We start from the raw sequence: 26,477 nt of genomic DNA on the forward strand, positions 1-26,477 counted from the left end.
GGGTGTTAATTTGCCTTGGTGGTTGTCAGGATAGAATTCTATAGTCTTTATTAATATTAAAAACCTCTGGTAAAACCTCTGGTCTCTCCCGGAATCTGTGACACCACCTCAGAATGAGCATAGCAATTGTCCTTTTTGTTGAAGTGATCATAGATACACAAATGATTGTCATTAAACATGCTGCACGTCTGAAGAAGCTGTGTCCAGGCCGGGCCCGGTGGCTCACGCCTGTAATCCTAGCACTCTGGGAGGCCGAGGCGGGTGGATCATTTGAGCCCAGGAGTTTGAGGTTGCTGTGAGCTAGGCTGACGCCACGGCACTCTAGCCTGGGCAACAGAGTGAGACTCTGTCTCAAAAAAAAAAAAAAAAAAAAGCTGTGTCCAGTGTATGTGGCTTTCTTGGTCCTCAGTTGGTATTGCAGGCAGTTACGACCAAGCAGCAGCTCTACACCTGTGGACGTGACACCACGCACAGGCACCCATTGCCACAGTCCTTTCAGATGGAATCAATGCCAGAGATTGGTCTCATTTCACAAAGGTTAGGAAGAAACAAGCACTCATCTAATGTTAATTAGCTGAGATGAATTGACATCAGAACCAGGGAGAGAGATTTACTGCAAACTTCAGAATTCTTCTCATTTTTAGTCTTAATTTCTTTTTCTCTTTTTAAATCTTTTCCCCCCACCAATAAGAAGTATATCACATTTTCAGAGGGGCTTATTTTTTTTGTCTTAGATGGGAAGAGACTTTGAGCGTGTTTGTGCACAGAGCAGCAGGAGCCAAGTGAGGGGGAAACTGGCAGATGGAGCAAGACCTTGGCAGAAGTAGGAGGTGAGGGGATGTGGAGACACATGGAGGGTTCTCCACTCCTGCTGTGTTACTGCCATGTTCCCACATCCACTCCCTAAGGGGGAAAAGTTGGCCTTCAAGGTACAATCAAATCACATGTGCATCATAGATTTTGCTACACAGAGTCCCATTGATCTGGGTCCTCATCCAGCACGTTTGAGAAATTAAGGATGCCACAGTACCTTCACAACTTACAAGAAAATATAGGGCATTCTAAGCCCCTGAAAGTGCATATGGCCAATACCCATAAATAACAGCTCTCGTAACTGTCAGGGTACTGGGTTTGTGTGCTATAAATTCATCAGATACAAAAGCAAAATTATAATGCTAACCAATTCATCCGAATTATTATATGTATATGTTTATAACTGTAACACACTGCATGTGGACTTCACGCTTCACTGGCAGTCTCACTGCTGTTGGAAAGTTGAATATTTAAGAAGAGGCAGCAGAGACTGAAAGCTGAGAGCCTAGATCCTGGAACCTCATTTCTCTGGCTTAGATCCCACACCACTATTTGCTATCTTGGGCCTCGGGCAAGTTATTTAGCCTTTCTGTGCCTCAGTTTCCTCATCACCAGGATGGGATGATGACAGTAGTGCCTGTTTGGGAAGACCAGTATGAGGATTAGATGCATTAATATTTGTACAGTGTTTAAACTGTGTCAGGCATGTGATAAGCACTGTAATCTAGATGCCCGTTTAAATAAGGAAGCCAAGGCAATTTTGGCTGTCTCTTCGAGTGATCTGCGGGATCATACATATTTTCAAGGATCTGCTCATTGGAGTCACATTTTAGGTTTAAAAAATTAGCATCTTTGGTTCAAAACCTGAGTAGAGTTACTCTTTAGTGTCTATTTCCAGAAGTCTTCAGAGAAAGGGATTCCTTGGGTAAACACTTAAAGGCGCTAAGGGTTCCCTGGGATGGGCAGGACTCATGCAGACACGCAGATGATGAAACTGGCTTTGCAGCTTTGATGGCTCACTCAGATATCCAAATCCAGAGCTAGCTTTGACCAAGAAATGTGAGGCATATACTACATGTGCTTGACTGAACTGTGGACTAGAAGTTGCTGCAGCAAGAATGCAAGTTATTATTGGCCTGGGAAAATTTGCTCGTTGTATGAGTAATGGTTCAGCTTGACCCAAGGCAGCCCCGGGTAAAGCCTCTCACCAGCCTCTCAGAGCACACCTGTGCTCTGGCTCGAGGGCAGATGAATTGGGATGTGCTGGAAGCTGGGTTGATGCTCCTTTAGTGCCTTCTTTGCGCAAACAGCCCCAAATGCCATCAGCAGTCCTCTGCAGCAGCTACAGGCCCTGCTTCCGAGACTAGGGAGTCTTGGATAGAGAGCTGCAGGCTGGCATTTACTAGTAGGACTGATTTTGCTGTGCAGCCGCGGAGAAATGGGTCTATAATGAAAAACCAATACCGTGTGGCACATGTGAAGGGCACCGGCCAAGCAGCCTTCAGGGTCAGTGTGCGGGGTTACCTCCGGGGTACTAAGGCCATCAGACTCATCGATGCCCAGCAATTCTTAAACTAGTGACAAGACATTATTCCTAAGGGTAGGGCCAAGCCTTCTTTTGATTTATGATATGGAATCTCAATGGAAAACGTTTATTTACCTAATTCTATGCTTTGAACTAGGCAAAATTTCAATCCCGGAAGATATGAGATCATATTATATGTGCACAATATGAAAATGACAGATACAAGTTTAACTTTTTATTCCCTAGACCCCCGTCCACAAATACAAATGTGTGTGTACAAGTGCACCCTCACACGCAGACGTACTGAGCGTGATTGCTTCTGTACATGTTCCATTTTCCCTTTACTAATTATACATTCACTTAATTGGCTTGCGGAAGGTAGCAGACTTTAGAGGTTTAACTTAGAGAAACTTATTTTTTTCCTGCTAATTGAGAAAAGGCCACATTGTTCCATCTGAGCAGAACACCTCTGCCCACTGCTGATGAGTTCAAAACGCTGGTGTGTACAGAGTCCTGCAGGGCAGAAAGAAAATTCAGAGCATATTTCTGGTACTTTTTTCCTGGAGAAGAAAGTCTCTAATTGTTCCTAGGTGTATTAGGTTTCGTTCTTTGCCCTGTGCATTGATAGATATAGGCAGGTCTTGTTTGTCCTCACCTGACATAAATCTGTAAATGGCACAGCAAACGTGTAGGTGCCTGCCTGTCCCTTAGAGGTGCGTTGTCCTGGCCTGTCCCGTGGCGTGGGCCTTGGAGTCACGTTCCTTTCTCGGCCTTGTAGCCCGCTCTGTCATGTGCCTGCTCCCCACCTGGGGCAGTTGCCTTCCTTGCCTCCCAGCCCCCTCATCTGTAAAGCTGGCACGATCATAGTGCCCACCTCAGAGGGCCCACCTCTTGTGAGGATTAAATAAGACCATAGATAAAGCGATCAGAATAGCATCAGGCACAAAGTAAGCTCTCATTAAATGTTAATCATTGCTACAAATAATAACAGCAGTGAGCTAACTCATGTGTCATTAATGACTGTTCTCTGGGAGCCAAAAATGATATTAAAAAAATTCTGCAAAGTCCCAAGTGAAAAGGTTGGGAGTAAGCCCTCGTTTCGGATGTCGCGTGGCCTGGTTTTCTCTGTGCGTCAGAATGAGAAAGAGGGCTGGCATCAGGGCGGTTGTGAATGAGATGAATCCCAGCTTGCTTCTTCCTCCTTGAACACATCTAACACCGAAAACCCTGTTTCAGGCGATCTGGGTGTCCACAGTGGGGAAGAACTCCAGCTCACCACCACTATCACCCACGTGGACGGACCCACCGAGATCTACAAGTTGACCCGCAAGGAGGCCCAGGAGTAGGCGGCTGCAGCGCCGGGCGGGGACGGTCTCTCCCCGCCCCAGCCCCTCTAACTAGAGTGGGAACATGCCGGAGAGAGCCCAGTGCACAAACCAGTGCCTCGTGTCTCCTAGCTGTGGTTCCTTGGACCAGCGGCGTGGACGTTTGTTAGTTTGCCTTCTGACGGTAGCTTTCAGAGGAAGATTCCTGCGGCCACTAATGCATTGTGTATGATAACAAAAACTCTGGTATGACACGTTTTCTGTGATCATTGTTAATTAGTGACATAGTAACATCTGTAGCAGGTGGTTAGTAAACCTCATGTGTTGGGGGGTGTACTCCTTGGGGGATGGTTTGCACGGATGGGGAGTGGAATATTTGACTTTTTTCCTGTTTTAGATTCTAGGATAGATTTTAACATCCTCTGCGGCCCCGGTCCATGATAGGCTGGTGTCATACATAGTCTTCTCACTCCTGATCCATGACCACTTTTTTTTTTCCCTATTTATATCACCAGCTAGGCTACTGAGTTAATATTTAAGTTGTCAATAGATATGTGTCCCTATTTTTTGTGGCATAATATAAAATAACTGAATTTCATGAGAAGGTCTGTTCCACCAGGGGTATTTCAGCTTTGAAACCAAATCTGTGTCTCCAGTACTAACCAGTCTGTTGGATATGGGTTTTAAAAAATGTTTGCTAAACTACCCAAGTAGGATTTATTGTATTAAATGGCCTTTGGGTCTGAAAAGCTTTTTTAACCTCTTGCTTAAAATGTGTTTTATTTTGACAAGATGCTTCAAACAGCCTCCAAAAGCGTAGATCTGATCGTTTAAATAAACCTGTATGTATATGCATATATGTATATGCACCCCCTCCTGCTCAACCAGCGCACATGCATGCAGATTCCTTTCCGGTTAAGTCTAGGGGGTGGGGGATGGGGTGGGGTAAATAGCTTTATGAAGAATTAAAGTATTTTGCCATCATATCAAAGTGTTTGGGGACAGTATCTATTCTTGGAAAAAGGGTAACATCTTTGTACTGGGTGGTTAAACTCCCAGGCTGGCAATGGCTACTCATAGAACATCATATTCTTTAGAAGCTGACCCCCACCCCGCACCCTTCAGATTTCCCCGAATAGCCTGTTTCATTGTATGTCGATGCTGTCATTGCAGAGACAACATGGTATAGCAGAGAGAAAGAACAGCTTCCTGTCAAAGGTCTGTCATTTACTAGTTGTGTGACCTCGTTCAGCCATCTGACCTGGCTGTTTCCTCACCCACAAACTGGCATCGTAAACTTTAGCTGCTTCACGGGGTCACAGGCAAAATTAAATCAGTTTGTGTATATGGTAAAATGCTTTGTAAACCGTAAGCCGTATGTTTCTCTTGGAGTCTAGGACCAATTTCATGAGTGTCTTGTTTTTCAAACACTGATGCCCGGAGGTCTGGGGCACAGTCCATTCAGCTCCACACTCGGCACCCCTGGCCTTTCTCTTCCTGCTGTTGGCCAAACCACGGTAAGCAGTGACGGTAGGGAATACTTTCGCTTTGGCTGTTCTCTCCTAGGCCTTTTCCTAACCTGGCAAACACTGCATGGTGTATGATCCTGGGCACTCAACAAACACTTACTGGGCCACCACTGTGTTGCCAGGAGTCAAGTGTAGCCCGAGGAACTCAAAGCACTGCAAGTGAGCTCCCGTCCCAGAAGATGGAGGGAGAGTCTCTCTATCTTCTGGGATGGGGAAAGGGCCTAAGACAGGCCTTGAAGAAGAAGTAGGATTTTACCAGGGCCAAAGGGCAAAAAGATCAGTGGTACAAAGATCACAGAAGCAGCGAAGCATGAGAGAATGTTCGGGGAAGGATGGTCATAAGGCCTGGCTGACACATAGGAGTGGAAATAGCAGACGATGAGCTCCGTGCATCTGTGAGCCAGAAATAGAAGGTTTTCAGTGCCATGGTCAGAGTTGCAAGACTTGGCCTTGAGTTTTAGGCAGAGAAGTGACATGATCAGAATTATTACTGGAGCCGGAGAGGCAGGACAGGCCCAGACGAGAGAGCACAAAGACCAAAAAACCAGGGAAATAGCAGAGGAGGTAGACAAGGGGCATTATTTGGGAGATAAAACACACAAAGTGTGCATGTTTAGAAGGTGGGCTTTGTGGAAAGCAAGAGCAGAGTCAAATTTCAAGTCCGTGCTGGGTAAGGGAATGGTGAGGTCCCTGAAAGAATTAGAGATTCCTAGATGACAAATGTCAGTGGGTCCATTACTCAGAGTTCTATCAGTAGTAGAAGCCAACTCTAGCAGGTTTAGCCAAAAGAGGGACTAGAACATTCCTGGAGTAGCTCATGAATCCATGGAAGAGCTGAGTTCACCAGAACGAGTGGGACAACGGTAGCTCTAAGGGACCCCATCACCAGGAATTCATGGACCTTTTCCCTAGAGTGGCACCATTTACAACTAAGTCTTTGTCCAAGTCTTTACCTCTCCCACTTCAAATCTAGGAGAGAGTATCTGGTTGGCTTAGCCTCAGGCAGGTGCTGTCCCTGTGCCAGTCATCTGTGACCAGGGAGTCAGATCAAATGGCTGCTAAGGGCTCACCCTGTGGATTGGGGTCCATTTCCAAAGAACAGAGAATCCATGTGGAGCTAGGCAAACAACCAGAAGGGATCTAGCACAGTGGGTAAGATGATGAGTTTGCATTTGCCTGGGCTGGGTTTTAAAAGCCATTTCCGGCCGGGTGTGGTGTCTACCAAAAAAGAAAAGGAAAAAATAACCCAGCTGGGCATTGTGGTGCGCACCTGTAGTCCCAGCTACCTGGGAGGCTGAGGTAGGAGGATTGCTTGAGCCCAGGAGCTGGAGGTTGCAGTGAGCTGTAATGCCGCCACTGTACTCTACCCAGGGCCTGTCTCAACAAAAACAAGGCAACTGAGCACCCCACCTCACAACTCCCACCCCTTGAAAAATAAAAATATAAATAGAAAAAAAAGCCATTTCCTAGAGGAAATGACAAGCTAACTATAAGACGTGAGGGGTCCAGCAGGCCACTTGGCAGCAGATCCGGCAGCTGTTGCCATTCAGAGGAAGTAGAGTTGGGCAGAGCATCAAATCACCAAGAAAATGTCCAGCGAGAGTGCGAGCCAGGCCTGGCCACAGGCAACAGCAAAGGGGAAGAACATGAAGTAGATGAATCAGAGAAATGCGAGGTGTCAAAGAAGCCAAAAAACAAAACAGATTCATGGAAGAAAAAAGAGAAAAAACAATGTTAGATGCCCTGAGAGGTGCAGCAGCATTTAAGGATTGGGTAAGCCTACTGGATTTGGAGGTTTGCACGTGTGTGACCTTCTCAAGTGGCAAGGGCAGAAGGTGGCCAGCAGAGGAGCCGCCTAGGGGCAGTCGTGCTGGGAGGAAAGGGGTGGGGTGGCAGCTCCAAGGGGAACCAGAATGGAGGGAAGGTTTGTGTACTTGAGTCTGCAGAAAACTGAACTGAGTCTGTGAACCTGAGGGGTGAGATCCGGCATGAAGGAAAGACATGATGAGCTAACAAAAGCCACAGGGAAAGTCAGAGATTTGGGATCAGGAGCACAAGTTGATGAGTTAGCATTGAAGGCATGGGCAAAGGAGGACGCTTTCACCTTGAGACAGGAGGGAAACAACAGATGGACGGTGAAGGAGAACTTGAGGTCGGAATGCGTTGGTGCAATTGATTAGGCTCGGCTTGCTGGTGCGTTCTGACCTTCATGGGGCTTCCCTTGTGTCTCCTCTATGTCATGCTCCTTCTCGTCCTGTTGTGCTGCAGGCTCCACTGTGACTCCTGCAAGCTTGCTCTTGCCGTCACGTTTCCATACATGATTGATTGCATTGTATGGGGGTAACTCGGTTTCTGAGACTACGTCAGCCGCCCGTTTTCTGCTGACATCAGAGGGGTCTTCCAGGCACGTTTTCAACCATTTAGTGTGAGGAGCTTCTTGTCTCCCGTGACCTGCGCTGACCTCTTGGGGTTAAGAACGCCCTTCAGTGCTGAGAGCAGCCCTTCCTCTGTGACATTTACCCATTTGTGCTGACGGAACCCCTTCCTGCAGGTCCTGTCCCACTCAGGTCTGGCCTTCCCTGGGCTCAATGTCTCAGCCCCTGAGCCCCTCCCCTAGACACGGTTTCTAGAAGTTCTCCCCGTACTGCTTACCTGTTAACTGCATCCCAGTTTCTCATTGTTCCGAAATGCAATATTCAGACTGCAGCGCCGCTCCAGCCAGCACAGATGAGTGTGAAAACATCACTTCCTGTACTAGGGCTCTGTGTCCTGAGAAAATGGCACAGGATTTTGTTTTAATGTCTGCATCTTACTTCTTGCTTCTCCTGACCATGTAACCACTAAAACATGTAGAGTTTTAAAAATTAATATTATCGATACCTTCCTCTGTATTCGGCAATATTTCTTAACCTAATACACACCCCTGATATATTTTATTTTTCTTACACAAAAATCCAATAGGCAAAGGACATCTTTAGCTTTTAAAATAAACACAATTTGAAATATCAGTAAAAGTAGTTAAGTTGCTTCCGAGTACACAATGGATTGGTTCCAATTGCTGGAGAGTTTACAAATATATATTTACCAGAAAAACCTCCCTTGGCCTGGGCCTCTCTCTCCTTTGCCCAGATCTCTGCCTCACACACACACACGCCCATGAACATACATGCACACACACCATGCACACACATGCACACATGTACACACAAGAAAAAAGTTTAACAGCAGTGATGTGTGTGTAACTTTAAAGTTGCCATATTTCCCCTCAGTACCACCTCCTCAGTCGCAGAGTGGAGATCAGGCTTCACAGGTAAACAAATGAGGCTCAGAGAGGTGAAGGTCACGTTGAAGTGCCAGAGTTGGAGCTGAAAGGAAAACTTCAGTCTCTGAACTTCGCTGTCTTTTCAGTAGCATATTTGCAGCAGAAGAGTCAAGGATTTTGTTGTGAGCTGCAACCCTCACTCAAGCCAAATGACCCTATTGGGAGATGTTATTCTAGCCCGAAACAAAACAAAACTGAACTGCCTGCTCTTCCCCTCCATGAGTGGCAAATGTCTGCCCTCTTCTGGCCAAATGTAGAACGACAGCTATCACCAGGCAAATCCTCAGGACAAAAGTCAGACCTTGGAACTTGGGGGTTTGCAATCACTCCATGATAGTTACTGCTTTATAGTGCGTTCTGGTCCTGGCTGTGCCTCTGACTCTCGCTCTGGGGCCCTCAGAGCAGCTTCGTTCCCGCCCTTGAACTAGGTGATTCCTGAAGTCCTCACCGGCCCGATTCTGAAGAATCAAGGGCAGCCACCCTAGGGCAATACTGGGGGCCTGACAGAGCCTGCAGTGGGCGATGGCCGGCACCGCAGGCCGGGGTGGGGGTGCGCACGGATCACGGGAATCTGTTGATTCTGCAGCTCCGCAGACCCCGTCCCGTGGCTCACGGCCTGGCCTCTTCTGAGCCTCGGCGCTCCCCCGGGTGGCTTCTGTGTCCAGAAACTGCCCGTCGGCACGAGCCGAGCTGGGACGGTCTTCCCCGCCCGCTAAGCGGGACCTCTGAGGCTGGGGACGCTCGGCGACCGGGGCCCACAGCGGCGCCAGGACAGAGTTGCTTCCGCACCGCACAGGCGACCCGCGACGCGAGGACAGCAGATCCAGCCTCCTCCAGACTGAGAACCGCGTTGGGAAGGTTCTGCCTTTGTGGAAAGCTTGGCAAGGGAGGCGCTCCCGGGCGGAGGCAGGTTTCTAAAACAGCCTTTGTGCCTCTCAGCTTGGGTCCCTCCCGAAACTCGGAGACAAGGGTTTGGGTGCAAGCGGTTTGCCTGGAAGGGGACCTGCGGAGCCCTGCGAGAGCACGCAGGCGGAAGGCCGAGAAGGGAAAGCGAGGCAAGGCCGCCGCCCGGGGAGAGCCTGCGGCAGGGGAAGCTGGGACAGTTTGCTCCGCGGCCGCAGGGTCACCCCCGGGCTCCTCGCCACGCGGGTCCAGGCCCTGCTCAGGAATACGGGTGGGGCATCGATGGCCTCTGCTACATTGTTTTATCTGATCTCAAGAGCAAAACAGTCTGAAGGCAGAAACTTTGCAAAAATACATTAAAGAGTAAAGAAAAAAAATCTAAACTTTTCATGATCATACCACCCGGAGATAAATACTGTTAAATCGTTGGAGTATGTTCTTACCCAAGGTTTTCCATGCATACATGCATAGATATATATATAGAAAATTAGGATTGTATTATATATAGAAAATAAATTTCTGGAAAGTGTTCTATAGCCTGCCCTTTTCATAATATTCTATAACTAGAAAATCTTTCCATGTTATGAGTTATCTTCCAGAACATGATTTTAATGACTTTGTTACTGTAGTCTCTAATAAGGATGTGTCATAATTTGTTTATTACTAATCCTCTACTGTGATACATTTAAATGGTTTGCAGTTTGACTATTACAACATATGTTGAAATGAACATCCTTGGATATAAAATCTTTTTTTGTACAATTTGATTTTTGCCTTAGTGTCAATTCCTAAGAGTAGAGTTAAGGGGTAAAGGATCAATTATTCATTTGTTAAGTATCTCTTGAGCGTCCCATTGTGGGCCAGGTGCTAAGTACTTGAGGCAAGCAGTAAACAATGTCCCCATCATCACGGGGTATATAGACCTGGTAGGGCAAGTGGGGAGAAGGCAATAGGGGATAAACAAATACAGTGACAGTGACAAAGGCCGTGGGAAAAAAGTGTGTGCCAGCAGCAGAATGAGAGAGCCTGTGGCTCCACATCCTTGCTGACACCATGCCGTTCTGAAATTTGCAACTTCAAGAGGCAAGAAAAGTTGAATTTTGCATTTACTTCATCACTAGTAATATTGAACATGTTCCATATTCCCATGAGTTTCTATTTCTAGGTTATCAGTTCAGATTCTTTATCTATTTCCCTCTGACATTATGATTTGGGATATCCATTCATCTGTTACATGTATTGCCAAACTTTTCCCAATGTGTCACTTGCTTTTGATTTTGATGTTTACTGAGATATAGAGCTTTTTAATTTTTATGTAATCAGCTTGCAAATCTTTTATAGTTTCTATCTTTGCTTAAATCCTTAAGGAAATCTTCCCTAAGATTAGAATAGGTTACCCATATTTTTCCTAGTTTTTAAAATTTCCTTTTTTTTTTTTTAGTTTTAATGCATCAATTCATATAGCATTTGTTTTCCCATAGGAATCTCAATTAAATATCTTTCCCAGATAGTTATCCCCACGTGATTTTTTGGATAATACCTGGGAAGGACAGGATTTTAAGCATGCTGGGGAGTAGGTGACCCTGGAGCAGCGGGAGGCTGAGGCGTGGAACCCTTCCAGCCACCAGTGGTGCCGGGAGGTGCCAGCAGGAAGTACATACAGCACTTGGACTCTGCTCCCCAGAGGCTCCCTGGGAATTCACCTCCAACTCTGCCAGTGAGGGTGCCAAGGAAACGCACCATCTGGGAAGACGGACTTGCACTGTGGCCCAGAGGAAACACGAGCACCATGGCAGGGGCTGAGCGAGCTGAGGAAGAAGTGGACAATGGTGGCCACTTGGCCACTGTCCTGGACCTCCCAGGGAGCTGCCCTTGGAAGCATTCTGCTCCTCTGTGCTAGAGCGCAGGGGAAAGGCATCCGGGCTGGAAGCTGATGGCTGCATTGATTGGATGACAAACAGGGACCACATGAGCTGCCTCTGTGAGCAAAAGAGAAAGCTGTCATGACCCAGAATGAGGGACAGAGCAGAAGGTCGTGGCTAGGGCTCCAGCGCTACAACTAATTGCTGTGTGTCCTTGGCCAAGTTGTAGTACCTTTCCAGGTGTAGTTTTACCAAATCACAGATTCTCTTCATCATAATACATTGAGCAGCACTGCGTAAGGATACCCACGCTAGACTTCATGGTTTGGAGAACAAGCTGCAGTTGTGCAGAGAAAATTTGGGAGTGTGCACAATACACTAGCTGGCTGCAGAGGCGTGAGTGTGTGGGGGTGGAGGAGGAAAACAGATAATTAGAGAAAGAAGGAGGGTGGGAGGGAGGGAAACAAGGGAGGAAGGGAAAGAAGGGAAGGAGGGAGGGAGAAAATTGGAAAATAAGTTGAGAAGAATTCAAACCTAGATTTGTTGTGAATTGAAATTTCTGCCAATCATTCTAACCTGCACACAGGGAGTGGGAGGCGTAGGAGCCAGTCATATAGGTGCATGGCAACCTTTTATCTCTCTAGCTGGCTCAAGAGGGACAGACTGTTAGCCTTCAAAATTAACATTTAAAACCACCCTTGCACAGAATTAGTCACGGCTATTTGCTGCCCTCTGCTGGCCAAAATAAACAATGGCTGCATTGCAAAAGAGTTTTATCTGATTGAAAGAGTGATGTTATTCTTCCACTCAAGGAATATTTATAGAGCGCCTATTAAGTACCAGGAACTGTTCTAACACAGACTAGTAACCCAAATAGACAAATATTCCTGTCTTCGTGAGACTTAATTCAATAACAGCAACAATCATAATATCTAACATGTGTAGACTCCTTGCTATTTATGTGCCAGGTAGTATTTTAGTGACTTCATATTTATCAACTCATATAATACTCAAATCAATCATGTGAGATAGGTACAATTATTTTCCCCATTTTACAGATGAGGAAACTGGGGCACAGAGAGGTTGAATGATTCCCTAAGGTCACACAGCTACGCAGTACCTGAGCCTGGTTTAACTCAGTTTGGCTCCAGAGCCTATTCTTAACCACTCCATACACTACATTTCCCCAGCAAGTTCTGGTAGATGCATCACTCTTCCTGCCCAAAATATGCTATACATAGCATCGTTATTAGATGGAAAACCAAAACGCTGCTCTTCTGGCTCAGCTACTCATTGATCTCAGCCACTGCGTGGCTGTGAGCCAGTCCGTTACCCCATGAGGCTGTCAGAGAATTAATACATGAGAAGTGTGTACTTACAGCTGGGGCCCTGCCAACTGTTATCCCCGCCCACCTCCCTCCCTGACGCTTTGCCCTGGGGGCAGGAGGTCAAGGAAGCCTAGAAGGGGCTGAATCTCTCGTGAGTGTCCCTGTGGTCCCAGCTTCTGCAGCTCAGCACTAGTGGGCAGGGGCAACCTGGAGGTTAATGATGAAGCCCAAGGAACTTCCCTGTTGGCAAAGGGACAGCCCCAGGGAGAGCTGGCAGCCACCGTCCAGGGGGTGGGGAACCCCAGTCTCCAGGGAGGGCTGTATTAAAATGCCAGCGACTGCAGCTGGGGAAAGGAGGAAAGAGTAGCAGAATACAGGAGGAGTGGGGGAGTCCTTGGGATTGTTTAAAAGTCCTTGATTACTGTTTGTTAATTTTTTAAAAATCAGGTATGCCCAACCTCAGGCAAAAATATTAATTTTATAAGAAGAGAAGAGCATATTTTTAAACTTTGTTTTTAAGAAATGCCTTCAGAAATGATGTTTTTAAAAGGCAAATTTTAAAAGTATTCTGATGTAATAGCCCAGAATCTTCTGTTGTCACCAATGTCTACAGAACAATAGTGATAGCTACCCTTTATGAAGCACCGATTGTGTGCCAGCACCTCCCCGCAGTTCCATAATACAGGTACTTTCATTCACACCACTTACGCTCAGAAAGGTTAAGTCACTTGCCCCAGGTCACACAGCCGGCACTCAGGGCTGTGCCTGACTCCATTACCACCACCCCATACTGTGTCCCAAAGTGAGGGAACCGTAAACTGAATGACTCCCTCCAGGCCCGGGGGACGGCCTGGTGAAGAATGGCAGAGCCGTAAGTGTGGTTCCCAGGAGCAGGGGCAATTGATCCCTGGGTTTGTCTGACCACACAGCAGGGGTTGCAGCTTTATCGTGCTTAAATCACGTGTTGGTGTGATTGGAAGCAGCAGAAGATCCGTGATTGGAAGCAGCGGATCTTCTGCGTGTCTCTGAGGGAGGGATGGTGAGGCCAGCTCTCACGTGACCTGGATTCGCCATCTTGCAGCAGCCGTTACGCCACGGGAGCCCCGGAAACGACCTCTTGAGAAGCAGTTAGTGAGTTGGAACCCGAGGTGCCAGGCTGTCCCACTCTCTAGGGGAGAAGCTCTCAGCAGCCTTTGACTGGGTGGTGTGGGGACAGGGGTACCACTGTTCCAAGCACTTAGGACAAAGGACTGAGGCCCAGGGGAAAAGGCCTGCCAGAGGCCACACACTCACTGCAGACCAGAGCTGGGACTAAATCCCAGGCCTTGCAAGTGCAAGTTTAGTGCTACCTGAAGTCCACCACTGTGCCCCACCGTTTATGACTGCCCCAGAGCAAACCAGGTGTCCCCTCCAGCCTGCACCTGTCCCCTCAGGGCTGCCTCATACCTGAAGTGGCATCCCCAACTCAGGGACAATACGGACATTCCCTCAAAGGAGCTTCTATATTCCTGGTTTACACTATTGCCGGAGTGAGCAAGCCCGCAGTGTGATAATCGGCAGTTTTGCTGAGGCACAAATTTGAATCATGCCCACTTCTGAGCTGGGGTTCTGGGCAAGGCTCGCCGCCGTGGGGGGGCTGGCTACGGGTATCGGGGGGCAGGCACGCTCCATCATCTGGCTGGTTTGGTCTGCACCAGTCGGCTAGATCTCAGAAGTCACATTCAGCATAAAAGGGATTAAAGTCAGGAACAGCTCTGTGCCTGTTTCTTCATCTGTAAAAATGAAGATTACGCAACGTATCTCAGCATGATTGTAAGAAATAAATAAGTGAGTTAGGACAGTGTTTGGCATGTAATAAACTAGAAGTTAGCTATCATCATCTTCGTCATCATCATAGATCCTTGACACCTGTGGAGCATATACAGCCCATAACTTTCTCAAATTTCCCAAATGACAAATAGGGAATGCTTATATTGACTCCTAAATTTCCCCAAATGACACATTTCAGCTAGAATCCAGTGTTTCCTTGTAAATCCTCCTCACGTCACCAGTTAACCACCAGTTGACACTATAGTGAAGACTTATCTCACATACGGTGGCAGTTTTCACTGAAATTCAGTGATTTTATCGCCCCAGGAGCATTGCCACAGACTCAGTCATAGACAGAGACCAACCCAGCCCCACGAAGGAGCAGTTTCTGGGTCCCCTCTGTCCTTCCAACCTTCCCACCCTCACGGCACCCCAAGCTGAGACCTTGACCCCGATCCCCAGCCCAGCAGTGGGAATGACTCAAATCTGTGCCTCAGTAAAACTGCAGCTTTCACCCCGTGGGCACACTCCATCCTCAGTAACTGAAACCAAGAACGCCGACTACCACTGCCACCATGTCTGCCGCAGGCGGTTCCAAGGTGCGTTTCCCAGGGTGCTCCTTCTGTTGAGTGCTCACAGTCGCTGGGTCATTGTTGAGCCATTGAATACGTTTGAGAGCTTTGGATTTTCAAGCATGTTCTTTCTGAGGACGTCTCAGTCTTTAACGTGCCAGCTTTCTGAATCTGCAAGTGGGGACAGGGTGTGCTCTTTTCACAAACGTATTGGCTCGTTCTGCTCCTTCGTACTCATAGGACAGCCCATGGGACTTGGTGTTCCATAGCTGAGCTTTTCAAACCTTCCCCACAGCTCACCTAGAGGGCTTGTGAATGTGAGGTTTCTGAAAGGCAGTTTCTGATTCTCAAGGCCTTGAGAGGAGCCTGAGATTGTGCCTTTCTAACAGGCTCCCGGCGATGCTGAGGCTGCCAGCGCAGAGAGCACACTGCACACAGTGAGGTCTGGGCACTGTTTCTTTCATTATGATTATGACTGTGATTATTCGAGATGGGGTCTCACTCTATCGCCCCAGCTAGAGTGCCGTGGCGTCAGCCTAGCTCACAGCAACCTCAAACTCCTGGGCTCAAGCGATCCTCCTGCCTCGGCCTCCCAAATAGCTGGGACTACAGGTGTGTGCCATGACACCCAGCTAATTTTTCTATTTTTAATAGAAGCATATCTCACTCTTGCTTGGGCTGATCTCAAACTCCTGAGCTCAAGCGATCCTCCTGCCTTGGCCTCCCAGACTGCTAGGATTACAGTGAGGACCTATTTCTAAAAGACGCGTCTGCCGTGTTCCCTACCCCAGGAGCGCCCATGACATCCCTCTCACAGCCCTAACACCCGCCAAGGTGCATGGATCATATGAAAAGCAGACTTGGCAATGAGCTCACGAGGGCAGGGTCTCTGTCTATTTTGTTCCCAGCTTTCTGTCCGGGACCTAGAACTGTGCCTGGAATGCAGAAGGGCTTGGTGATTACCTGGGAAATGGGTGCAGTACTAGGGAAGTTCCACAAAGATGCCCTTTGCCAGGCATTTTCTGAAACATTCACCGTGCCGAGTTGTGGTGGATTTGAGTTCAGGACTTCTGCAAACTCACCAAAGATTTTAAAAACCACCCAAAGCGTGACTTTCTTAAACTCATAAATCTACTCAACCAACCTCTCTGTAAGGTGTTCACCTCCAAGAACAGGGATGTTTTTATGGTCACGGGAGGCTGGATGGCTCAGGGTGTGAGTGAGCCCAGAGCTTCAGCCGATTGGCCTTAGCGTGGTGGATGGAGGAAGAAGTTTTCTGCTCTGGGACTCAGGGGTGTGGGCTGCAAGCTGACCAGTGTCCCCAGAATGAAGCATTTTCTTTAAAATAATGCCAAAGCATTCCAGGCCAAGTTCATGGGCAACTAACTAAACCAGGTTCATGGATTTGGCCTCAATCTTGTCCAGGTGCTCTCGTTAACAATTTAGGCAGGAAGCCAAATATCTTGCTCTTTGACAGTTTGTTTGTTTGAACCAAGGAACAGAAAGAGAAGATATTTGTTACCGTGGTAATTGCTTAAGTAGAGGAGCCTGGGGTCTAAGTCTCCTCAAATTAGGTTCCTACCTTCAAGGAACTTATAATCTTCTTAGGGATAAAGGTTCCCAATACATCAGCTATGTAGTCAATGACCAGTGGGAGGTACAATGATACTTTTCAGTGATTTTTGGTTGGGGGTAATCCCAGAGGACTTCCCAGAGGATCAAAAATGAGCCAAACCTTGAAGTAGTTGGATAAAAGGTGAGGATAAGGGAAAAGTGTGAGAGAGTATGGAAATGAAATTTTACAAGTATTATTTGGGAGGCAATGACCAAAGTAGCCTGCTTAGAAGAGATTCTGGGGTGCAGTGGGTAGAAAAGCAAATTGGAACCGGAGTGTGAAAAGCCTTGAATGTCAGGCCATGGGAGCTGGACTCCTGGACCCACCCTTTGGAAATAGAGCCTGGGAGGTGGACACACATAGTGTGCGGTTGAGTTCAGGCAACCATGGGGAGACAGGATCCTGAGTGAAGTCAGGTATGTGTTGCTGAATTGGTAGAGAATGAGAGGGTCCAGCCACTAGGTACAGTTGTACAGCTTGGGCACTGCACAAGAGCACCTGGCCAGGAGAGCAAGTAAGGACTGAAATACGATTCTCACTCCTCTCATCAAGCTATGTACCCTGGCGTGGGGCTGCCTTCTCCCAGAGGGTCTCTTCTGTCCACCGTTGACACAGGAACCTGCACGGGCTGATGCTGACCCAATCAGCTCAAGCCGCAGCCAGACTTAGTTTTCTCCTTGTGGCCAAGGCATTTTCTCAGCGCAGCCGGCTGTGTGCATTCCCAGAGTGTCCCAAGGAGGGCACTGCTTAGCTTCGCACAGAACCGCAAAGCTCTGCGTGAGAATGCAGTTAGAACCAGAGCAAGCTGGTTTTCTTCTCCTGCTGGCTGTCAGAACAAGGGTGCACACGGTTTGTAACAGTCTACTTCAGCCGAATTCAACGCAACCTTCTTCCTACAAGGACGACTCATCCCCCAAGCAGAACATTAATGAAACAGCATCTGCAGCCCTAAAGACCCTGTTAGGACCCGCAGCCATCTGTCCTCAGGGGTTTGGGTGGAGACTTGCAGACTTCGCAAAGTATCCCAAAGCTTTCCCCAGCCAGCTGCAAACAGCGTATGTGCGCAGACAGGTGCAGAGGGCTCACTCAGGGGACTGTCAGAGGCAATGTTTCTCAACAGGCATCCTGCGTGCAACTGTCTCACACACTGAAGGGTGTTTCCCACCCCCGGCCTCTGCCACTAAAGGCCAGCAGGGTCCCCCAGTCATTGTGACAACCAAAACATTCCCTCACCATATTTAAATGCCCCCTCGGGAGGGGTGAATCACCTCTAAATGGGAACTGAGCCCCTCTCTTCATAGAAGAGAAAACAGGCCCAGCGACTTGCCCAGGGCCACGTGACTGGGGAGGAGAAAGGCAAGAGTTGGCACCCAGGTTGCCCACTGCTTGCCACTTGTCACCAGCGTCTCTCACATACCACAGAGGGGTCCTTTCCTCCCTCAGCCTTGATCATTCTCTAGATTTCTGAATGGAAACCACAGAACATACTAGAGCCAAATGATGTAAGTTCGTCTATGATACCCAAAGGCTCATAAAAAACTGTCAGCTCAGGCTACTATAACGAGAATACCATAGACTGAGTGGCTCAATCTGGATGTTAATTTCTTGTCGATTATGTCTGTTACAAATATCTTCCACTAATTTGGGGGCTTATATTTTCACTTCCTTACTGTGTCTCTTGATGATATTAATGTACATTAATAAACATTGAGAGGTTGGGCTGACTGGTTTAAGGTCATAGTGAGTAAATAAGTGGCAGAGTTGGAACTTTTGAAGCAAAAGCTTCTGATTGCAGACCCTAAACTCTCTCTACCCTCTTGCCTTTCAGATGTCAAACATTCTTTTGCTCTCTGACAATGAAAAATACCTTTCTGGAAGAAAAGATAAATGGCCACATTGTGTTAATAGCAAAAAAATAATCTAGCTGTTCAACAGTAGAGGATAGTTAAACAATGGCATATCTTTATAAAGGAGTATGATTCAGCAACTAAAAATTATGTATAAAAGGGTATATTTAAGAAAATGAAATTATTTACAATATATTAACTAAAAATCACTGATTAAAAATATAGTATGTATGATTTTGTCCCATATTCATAAATGAATGGAATTAATAGACACCAACACATTAATAATTATTTATACCTGCATAGTGGAATTGAGGATTATTTTTATCATTTTCTTTATGTTAATCTGCATTTTCTAAATTCAAAACCTTTTTAAAATTTAAAAGCAGGAAACGTTGGAATACAATCATTTAAAAATATATATTACTGCAACCAACTTAAGGTGTATCTAGTTTAAAGGGAGTTTCCTCTTGAGAGGGTCCAAAGCCCAGCATTTCATAGTAGGGTTTGTATTTGGTGTGGGAAACTGACGCGGTGTTGCAGGAAGTTGCGCATCTCAGTCCTGGGCACTCGATGCCAGTAGCCTGTGCGCACGCCCACTCCCCTCCTGGCTGCTAGGTTGGGCTGCCTCTCACTATCATTCATCACTTTATGAATGGCTCTAAGAGCCTTTTAATAAACCACTCAAGAGTGTATATATTATTGATGTGTCTACATTTTAAATACAGAGCATTGGTATGGGAGTTACTACTGGTCATTTTTAGCTGTGATTCTTCCCAGTCCCTACTCTGCACCAAAAAATCCTGGAATTTCAGAGCAATATACTTGGTTTTCCATATTAAAACTTTGACCGCGGTGACCAATGTTATTTGGTTATAACCTTAAGGTTATTACTCTGAAAGAAAAATGTAGAGACATGATTATATATTACCATCTTTTCTCCTCTCTCACCCCTCATACCAAGCCTTGCTTTTTCCTATTTGGAGCCAAGGGCATTTCTTCCTTTTCCCTCGTAGCTCCTGAAATCTTTGTCCACTCACCTGATGTTAGGTATATGGTGCTGATATGTTTCCCCAGAGGCAGCCTCAAAACCCAGTCCTGTCTTTCCACGCCTCCTTCCTAGTTCAGACATGTTCTGTCTCCCTTAATCTTAGTTTGAATCTAATACCACTCACGTTCCAAAAATACATCCTTGTGTACTGCCCAGTTTTACCTGGCAATTAGTTTCCCAGTAAAGCTTGAGCAGAATTCAGAGAGAAAACCAGGATGGGTTTTTTGGGATTTGGATTTCCTGGAGAGCTAAGGACCTCCTAGCAGCAATCTCTGCCTTCATCTCATAGTTTGGAATTCACAGAGTCACTACCCAGGACCATATATTTCTTCCTGGACTTTTTCTATTAATACAATGAGGCAGACCTTATGGCTTTGTGCTACATAAAACCAGACTTTCCTTGAGAGTGACTGAACTGAATGAGAATTTATCAAATTGTGTTCATTTTTATAGACCATGGAACTCTGTGTTAATTAAGTAGCACACAATCCAGCAGTACCAAACAATGTAAAAGGACTGCACAAAATATAAACACTTGGGTTGGAAGTCTTTTCCCCAAATCCTGAATGGTTACCTCTCACAAGGGTAACATATCATTAGATAAACTAATTAAGCTGCCTCAACAGATCAGAGAAAGAGCAGAACTCGGCTCCTGCCTTTCCTCCAACTTTCTGTCAAGGAATTAGAAAAGAGAGAATAGACATTGATAGAGGGTAGATTAGACATTTAACTCCACTAAACATGCTGGTCTGGATGAATTAGAGCTGAAGGGAATGGGACCATGAGATCAACTATCCACAAGCAGTGACCTTCTGGGACCTCAAAGCCCAGGAGAGCTGCCAAAGAACCAGAGACAGGAGGTGGCAATCCACGCAATCCTGAGTTTTAAAATACTGAAGGGAACTCATGAACTTGGCGGCAAAAGCAGGCAAGGATCTAGAAGGGGCCCTGGACACCCATAGCCCCGACAGAGCTGGGGTTGGGGGCCATGGGTTTTTGCACCAACAATGGAGAAATACCCCAGGCTTTCCCACTGATTGTACAGTCCAACACTAGGCATCCGTGGGATGCAGCTGCCCAGCGTGAATGTGATGTTCAGCTGCATTAATGGAACGATGGTGTTTCCAACAGAGAGCGCTGGACTTAGCAGACCTGGCTACGTCTGCAATACTGAGTCATCCTCCGCGAATAATGATAGTGATGATTCTCAAACCGTATTGTATAAAGAAGAGGTTCATGTGCCATTTATCCTGAGCCAGGGGGTCTGCACTTTGCTTTTGTTTTTTATTACAATGAGACAAATACTGCAAGGCCCCGAGAGACAGAGACTGTTCTCTTTATTCTTAATCAAACAGTACATCAAGGAATGTTCTGTTTTTTCCCTACTGCCTGTCTCCTCTGCCTGAAGGTGGGACTCCTCAACTGTCTGGAAAGTCCTGGGCCCTCCAGCCAGTGTGGCTTGCTCGGTGATGGGCACTATGATAGAAACAGGGTGTGTCTTATGAACACACCTCGGTGAGCTCGGCCAGTCAACTACATCAAGAAGGAAAAGTGTCCCTACTCCCCCCCACCCCCAACAACCCATTTTCTAACTCAACATAAAGCAGATTTCCTAATAGTCAGGGCTGTTTTAAAACAATATTTTGCTGCCTTGGGAAAGAGTGAGTTCTTTGTCATTGGCAATGCCCAAGCTGAGTGTGGGTTACCCTCTGAATGCCAATGTGGGTTAAGGAAAGCCTTGGAGGGGAGATGCCAGGCCTGCCCCTGCGTCTTACTCTGCTCCTAACATAGACCACCCTGGTTTTTCCTTAGGATAAGACTTTCCAAATGTCTTGATTCTCCCAATTTAGAGTTGGCAGCCTCCTTTGAACTATAATTTTAGCATTCTGAATCCATTTCACAATAAAAAGTCCTGATCTCTCCATAACCACCCGTGTAACTTCCAGTCGGCTCTGACTGTGTGGATTCATAGAAGAGGGAATGTATTATTTGGTCTTTCTAGCTTCCTTGTCCATTAGGAGCGTACCACTGTGTTCCTCTGGCTCCATCTTTAATCCCTGTAGCTTTCTGGCGAAGCAGTGGGAAAAAACGCTTTGCAAAGAGTGTGAACAGATGGCACCGGGAGCGGACCTGTGAGTATTCCTCCCTCCTCACCCGCTTCCTAGTCGGCTCCGTCCAAATCCTCTTGAAGCAAGAGCATAAATTGATGCTAATTTAGGGCAATTACAGGATTTACAAATTAAACATGTTCCCCATTGGTTTCCCTAGCAACCATCTCTGAATCACAGGATGAGATAAAACTATTGTTCTAGTTAATAGAGTTCGATATTAAGGGAGGTCCAGCCACGTAATTCACAGGTGTGTCCACCCTGGTGTGAGCAGAAAGAGCTCCAGGCAGGGAGGCCACAGACCTGTGTGCAGGTCCACTGGGGTCAGATCCAGAACAGAAACATATCCCAAGACACTGGTGATTGTGTCCCCAGCACAGGAAAAGGCTCAGAACAGTGTCAGGAAAAGGAAGATGCAGGTATTTCTAAGTAAGTGGGAATATTAGGCACAGAACAATTTGAAGCAAGGGGTCTACTTGCACAAAGTGGAGACACAGTGAGATCAGATACAAGGCCAGCTCCTCCAGCTGCACGGGGCTTGGGCAATACCATAGTGCCAGTAGGGCCAGGCCAGGCAATTCAACAGCCTTGGGCAACACACATCATTATGCTGCCAGGACCTAGGTGGGGTCTGGAAGGATGGGCCAGCTGGAAGGGCATCCAGTTCTTGGCTTTTTACCTACCCAATAAGGGGTTTGAGCTACAACATTTTCAAATGTCCAACTCTTTTGGGTAGTACAGCATTTCTGGTTCTGAACCAACTGAAACATAGTCATATTAATATTTATAGCCAGATAGAAATGAATATAGCAGATTTATTGGTGGTCAAATTGGAGCCCTTATACTGGACCTGCAACCAACAACTTTCAAAATGGCACAACCCCAACCAAGCCTGGACCTGTACATGGGAAGAACTGGGTCTACCATACAGACACGGGGAGGTGAGCAGCCTGCCTCAAATCGATGAACACTGGAGAGCAGGAAGAGCGACATCAGCCTCCAGCCCCCAGGTTAGGATCCAACCGTTCTTCCTGCAGGAAAGCAGAAACAGTGAAAAAATATCTTCATCCTATACACAACCAGCCTAAATAAGAGAGAGCACTGTTCAAGACCCTTCTCCAGCTTCATCAAGAAGAGAAGTCATTCCTTCCTTTGAGAAGAAGTGAAGAAGAGGTAAAAGGATGGGTGGGAACCAACTTCTCAATCCCCCAAGGAGTGCAGAAAGTCCTGTGTCATAGGTTGGCAAGAATGCAGGAGAGGAGAAAATGGCTCCCCCTAACACAGGGAGGGAGTGTTGAATGTAATACTAAGGCATGTAGCTGGCCCAGGTACATACTCCCTGCTTGTCCTTGCCTCCCAGAGAGCAGCAGTCTGGCCGCTCACACCTCTGCACGCAGAGAACTTGTGGCTCCCCGCAGCTGGAAAGAAGGCATTTACTGCCACCTGCGCACATACAGGTGAAGTCCCTTTGGAAATTAAAATCTACACCAAGACGTTTTGTTCCTGTCCAATGTCAGTTTAATAGAATGGAGATACTAAGTTATTGAATTTTTAAGGGTATAACATTTTTTAAAAGTTTCGCAGTGTTTCTCACAATGATTGATCTATAGAGTTTTATCATTTTCCTTGTAAAAGGAAGAGAAAGTGTGTTTATATGCGTGAGCAAAGCCTCTTGCCGCCCATCTTTCTGAACTTTCACCATTGAGAGATTCACCCCCAATTCATGGGCTTTCTAGACTTTTTGTGCAATATTTCAAAGTTTCTCATTTCATAATCAGCACTTTAATCATGGTGACCCTGTCATGTATCATATTCTGGGCAATGAACATACACATATTTGTTTAAGGGTCAGAAAGGGAAGACAACATGCTCAGGAACAAGCTCGAGTGAGTGACTGAAGTGGGTTAACCACCACGTCCACATTCTCCATGTGCTGCTTTGCGTGGTCCTGGAGTGATTGAGCTTTCAGGTTCAAGACATCCTCTTTACCTTCCACTAGATAACTGGGTTCATGCAGGAGGAAGACAGCCAAATAAAACCTTTCGGGGGTGCATAACACATGGCCTTATTTCTTTGGGGAGCAAAGGAAAAATATTTCTTTTATGATAGATTGCTGATGCCTGAAATAATAATAATAGCAATGGCAATTAACATTTATTGGGCCCTGACTCTGTGCCAGGCATGGTGCTGGGTGCTTTGTATTATTCATTTCATCTTCACAGCAACCCACGAGGCAGTGATTATTTCCATCCCCATGTTACAGAAGAGGAAAATGAGGCTTGGAGACTCTTCGGTGACATTGTGTGCAGTCTCACAATTGGAAAGTGGTGGGACTTTGCCAATTCAGACAATTTAATTTTAAATTCTGAATTTAAACCCTTTGCCTCCTACCTACTCATCTCAATCCAGCCAAAGTTGGAGATTTATTTAAAGGAGCTCCACTTTGAGTTTGCGTATTCCTTGAAGATTTTAGTTTATGGGTCATTCACACTTGATTTATTTTATCCTTTACATTCTGTACTTAGGAAGATATAAGAGTTTGGTGAGTAGAAGGACAGCTGGAGGAAGGAGGGATTTTGGAACCTGTGGACATTCTGGGATGGAGAGAGAATAGGCTGCTTCCCTGCACTCCTTCCGAGGCCAGCTCCAGGCATGATGTATTGGAGAGAGCAGCAGACAGGAGCCAGGGGAGCTGGACCTTCGATTAACTTAACTACCTGAGTTTGGCCACTAGACTTCCACTCTCTGGCTACAGTTTTCTGCACTGTAGCACAAGCAGTTGGAACTGATGAATGTCAAGTTTCCTCCGAGCTTTCAACCTAGGTAATTCAATCCTACATCAGGCAGGGAGAGAAACAGCTAGGAAATGTCGGTGTCTTATCTGAGAACTATTTGTGTTTGTTTGTCTTATATAATGCTTACAATTAGCTGCTGTGTACTGTTCCGAGCATTTTATGTACAGCAACTTGTCTAATCCTCCCAATAAACCTATGCGGTAAGTATTATAGGTATTGTCATTATCATGTTTATAGACAAGGGGGCTGAAGCATATGGGGATTTACTCAAGGTCCCACAGCTTGTAAGAAGCCAAGTTGAATCTCAGTAGTCTGACTCCAGACTCCATGTTCTTTTTTGTTTGTTTGTTTGTTTGTTTGTTTTTAAATTGATGATAGATTGATGGGGGGGAAAGGGAGGTCTGTTTGTTTGTTTGAGACAGAGTCTCACTCTGTTGCCTGGGCTAGAGTGCTGTGGCGTCAGCCTAGCTCACAGCAACCTCAAACTCCTGGACTCAAGCAATCCTCCTGCCTCAGCCTCCCGAGTAGCTGGGACTACAGGCATGCACCACCACATCCAAATAATTTTTTCTATTTTTAGTAGAGACAGAGTCTCGCTGTTGCTCAGGCTGGTCTCAGTCTCCTAACCTCAAGCAATCCTCCCACCTCAGCCTCCCAGAGTGCTAGGAGTACAAGCGTGAGCCACCACACCCGCCTAGACTCATGTTCTTATCTAGATGGTACGCTGAGCCTTCCATATCTGTGGGTTCAGCAACTGACTGTGGCTTGAAAATATTCGAAAAAGTAAAAAGTAACAATACAACAATAAAAAATGATACAAATGAAAAAAATAACAGTATAACAACTATCTATATAGCATTTACACTGAATTAAGTAATTTAGAGTATAAGTATGAGTAATGTAGAGATGATTTAAAGTACACAAGAGGATGTGGGTAGGTTATATGCAAGTACTATTCCATTTTATGTGAAGGATTTGAGCATCCGCAAATTTTGGTATCTTCGGGGGTCCTGGAACCAATCCCCCAGATACTGAAGGACCACTTCATTTTCATCTCCTAAACAATGGAATTGTGTATCTTATCAAATGTCCCTCTTTAAATTGACAACCCAGTTACTTCTCACCTTTTGCAAGTGTGCAAACCCTGGGAGTGTGTGCTTTGGGTACTAGGTTCAAACCCAGCTTGTTTTCCTTTCATTGTTCACCCCACCAGATTTTTTTCTTGTCTATGAATATGTCTCTTTGCAATTCACCAAGACATCCTTTTTGGAAGATGGTAAGACATTTAAAAAATAATAAGAAGAAGAAATATAAAGATAATTCAATGACACAAGTTTGGAATCATGCTAAGTTGCTTGCTGTATCCCCCACGGCCTGTGCTGGACTTTCACAGAGTTTGGGCGCAGAGTGGGTGTGAGGGAGGCAGCTCTATCTTACGATGAACTCGGTACAGGTTCCCAACAAGGATGGAAGTGTTCCCTGGGAGGTGCTGGAAAATGTGTTGGGAGTGGACAGATTATTATTCCATTAATTGGGGGAGGATTGCTATCAGGATTTAGTGGGCAAGGGACAAATCTGCTCATGTCCTCCAATGAAGGAAACAGTTCCACACAAACTTAAAACACCCACTGGAAATTTATGTAGGTAAAAATCTGTACCATTACCTGAGCCTAGCTCTTAAACTCCATTTTACATATTTTTAAAAGGATATCTTGCACAGTTTTAATATCTATTGAATTTTCCAGGAATGCAACTTCCATCTAAATGGAGGGAAGATTGCACTTTGTTTGTTTCGGAAATTTACCAAGAATTGTTCAACACTTCGAAATATTCCATCATCAATGACAACACAGCTTCTGGTCTTTGAGTCAACAATCAAACACACCTGTATCAGTCTGCATTCGAAACTGTCACATTCACACTGATTCTGCTTACGTACGCACACAAATATGCTCAGCTGGCCTTTATTTCACAATGTCAAATATTAGGAAAAGGTGTCAGAATAAATATTGAGGATTCTGTTACTTCTCTTACATACAGATTTACTCATTATAAGTAGAAACAAGCATCTGC

General features: G+C 46.1%; 1 protein-coding gene across 1 annotated transcript in view; it reads left to right on the forward strand.

The window, feature by feature from the left end:
• Nucleotides 1-4,422, forward strand: part of WLS (Wnt ligand secretion mediator) — a 99,590-nt gene extending 95,168 nt beyond the window's left edge. Inside the window, exon 12 of the mRNA XM_045547773.1 lies at nt 3,575-4,422. Coding sequence (XP_045403729.1) covers nt 3,575-3,684 — 110 coding nt within the window. The 3' untranslated portion in view covers nt 3,685-4,422. The remainder of the gene's footprint in view (nt 1-3,574) is intronic.
• The last annotated feature ends 22,055 nt before the right edge of the window (nt 4,423-26,477 follow it).

This window comes from Lemur catta, chromosome 3 (genome assembly GCF_020740605.2).
Source record: "Lemur catta isolate mLemCat1 chromosome 3, mLemCat1.pri, whole genome shotgun sequence".
In the NCBI taxonomy this organism is placed as follows: domain Eukaryota; kingdom Metazoa; phylum Chordata; class Mammalia; order Primates; family Lemuridae; genus Lemur; species Lemur catta.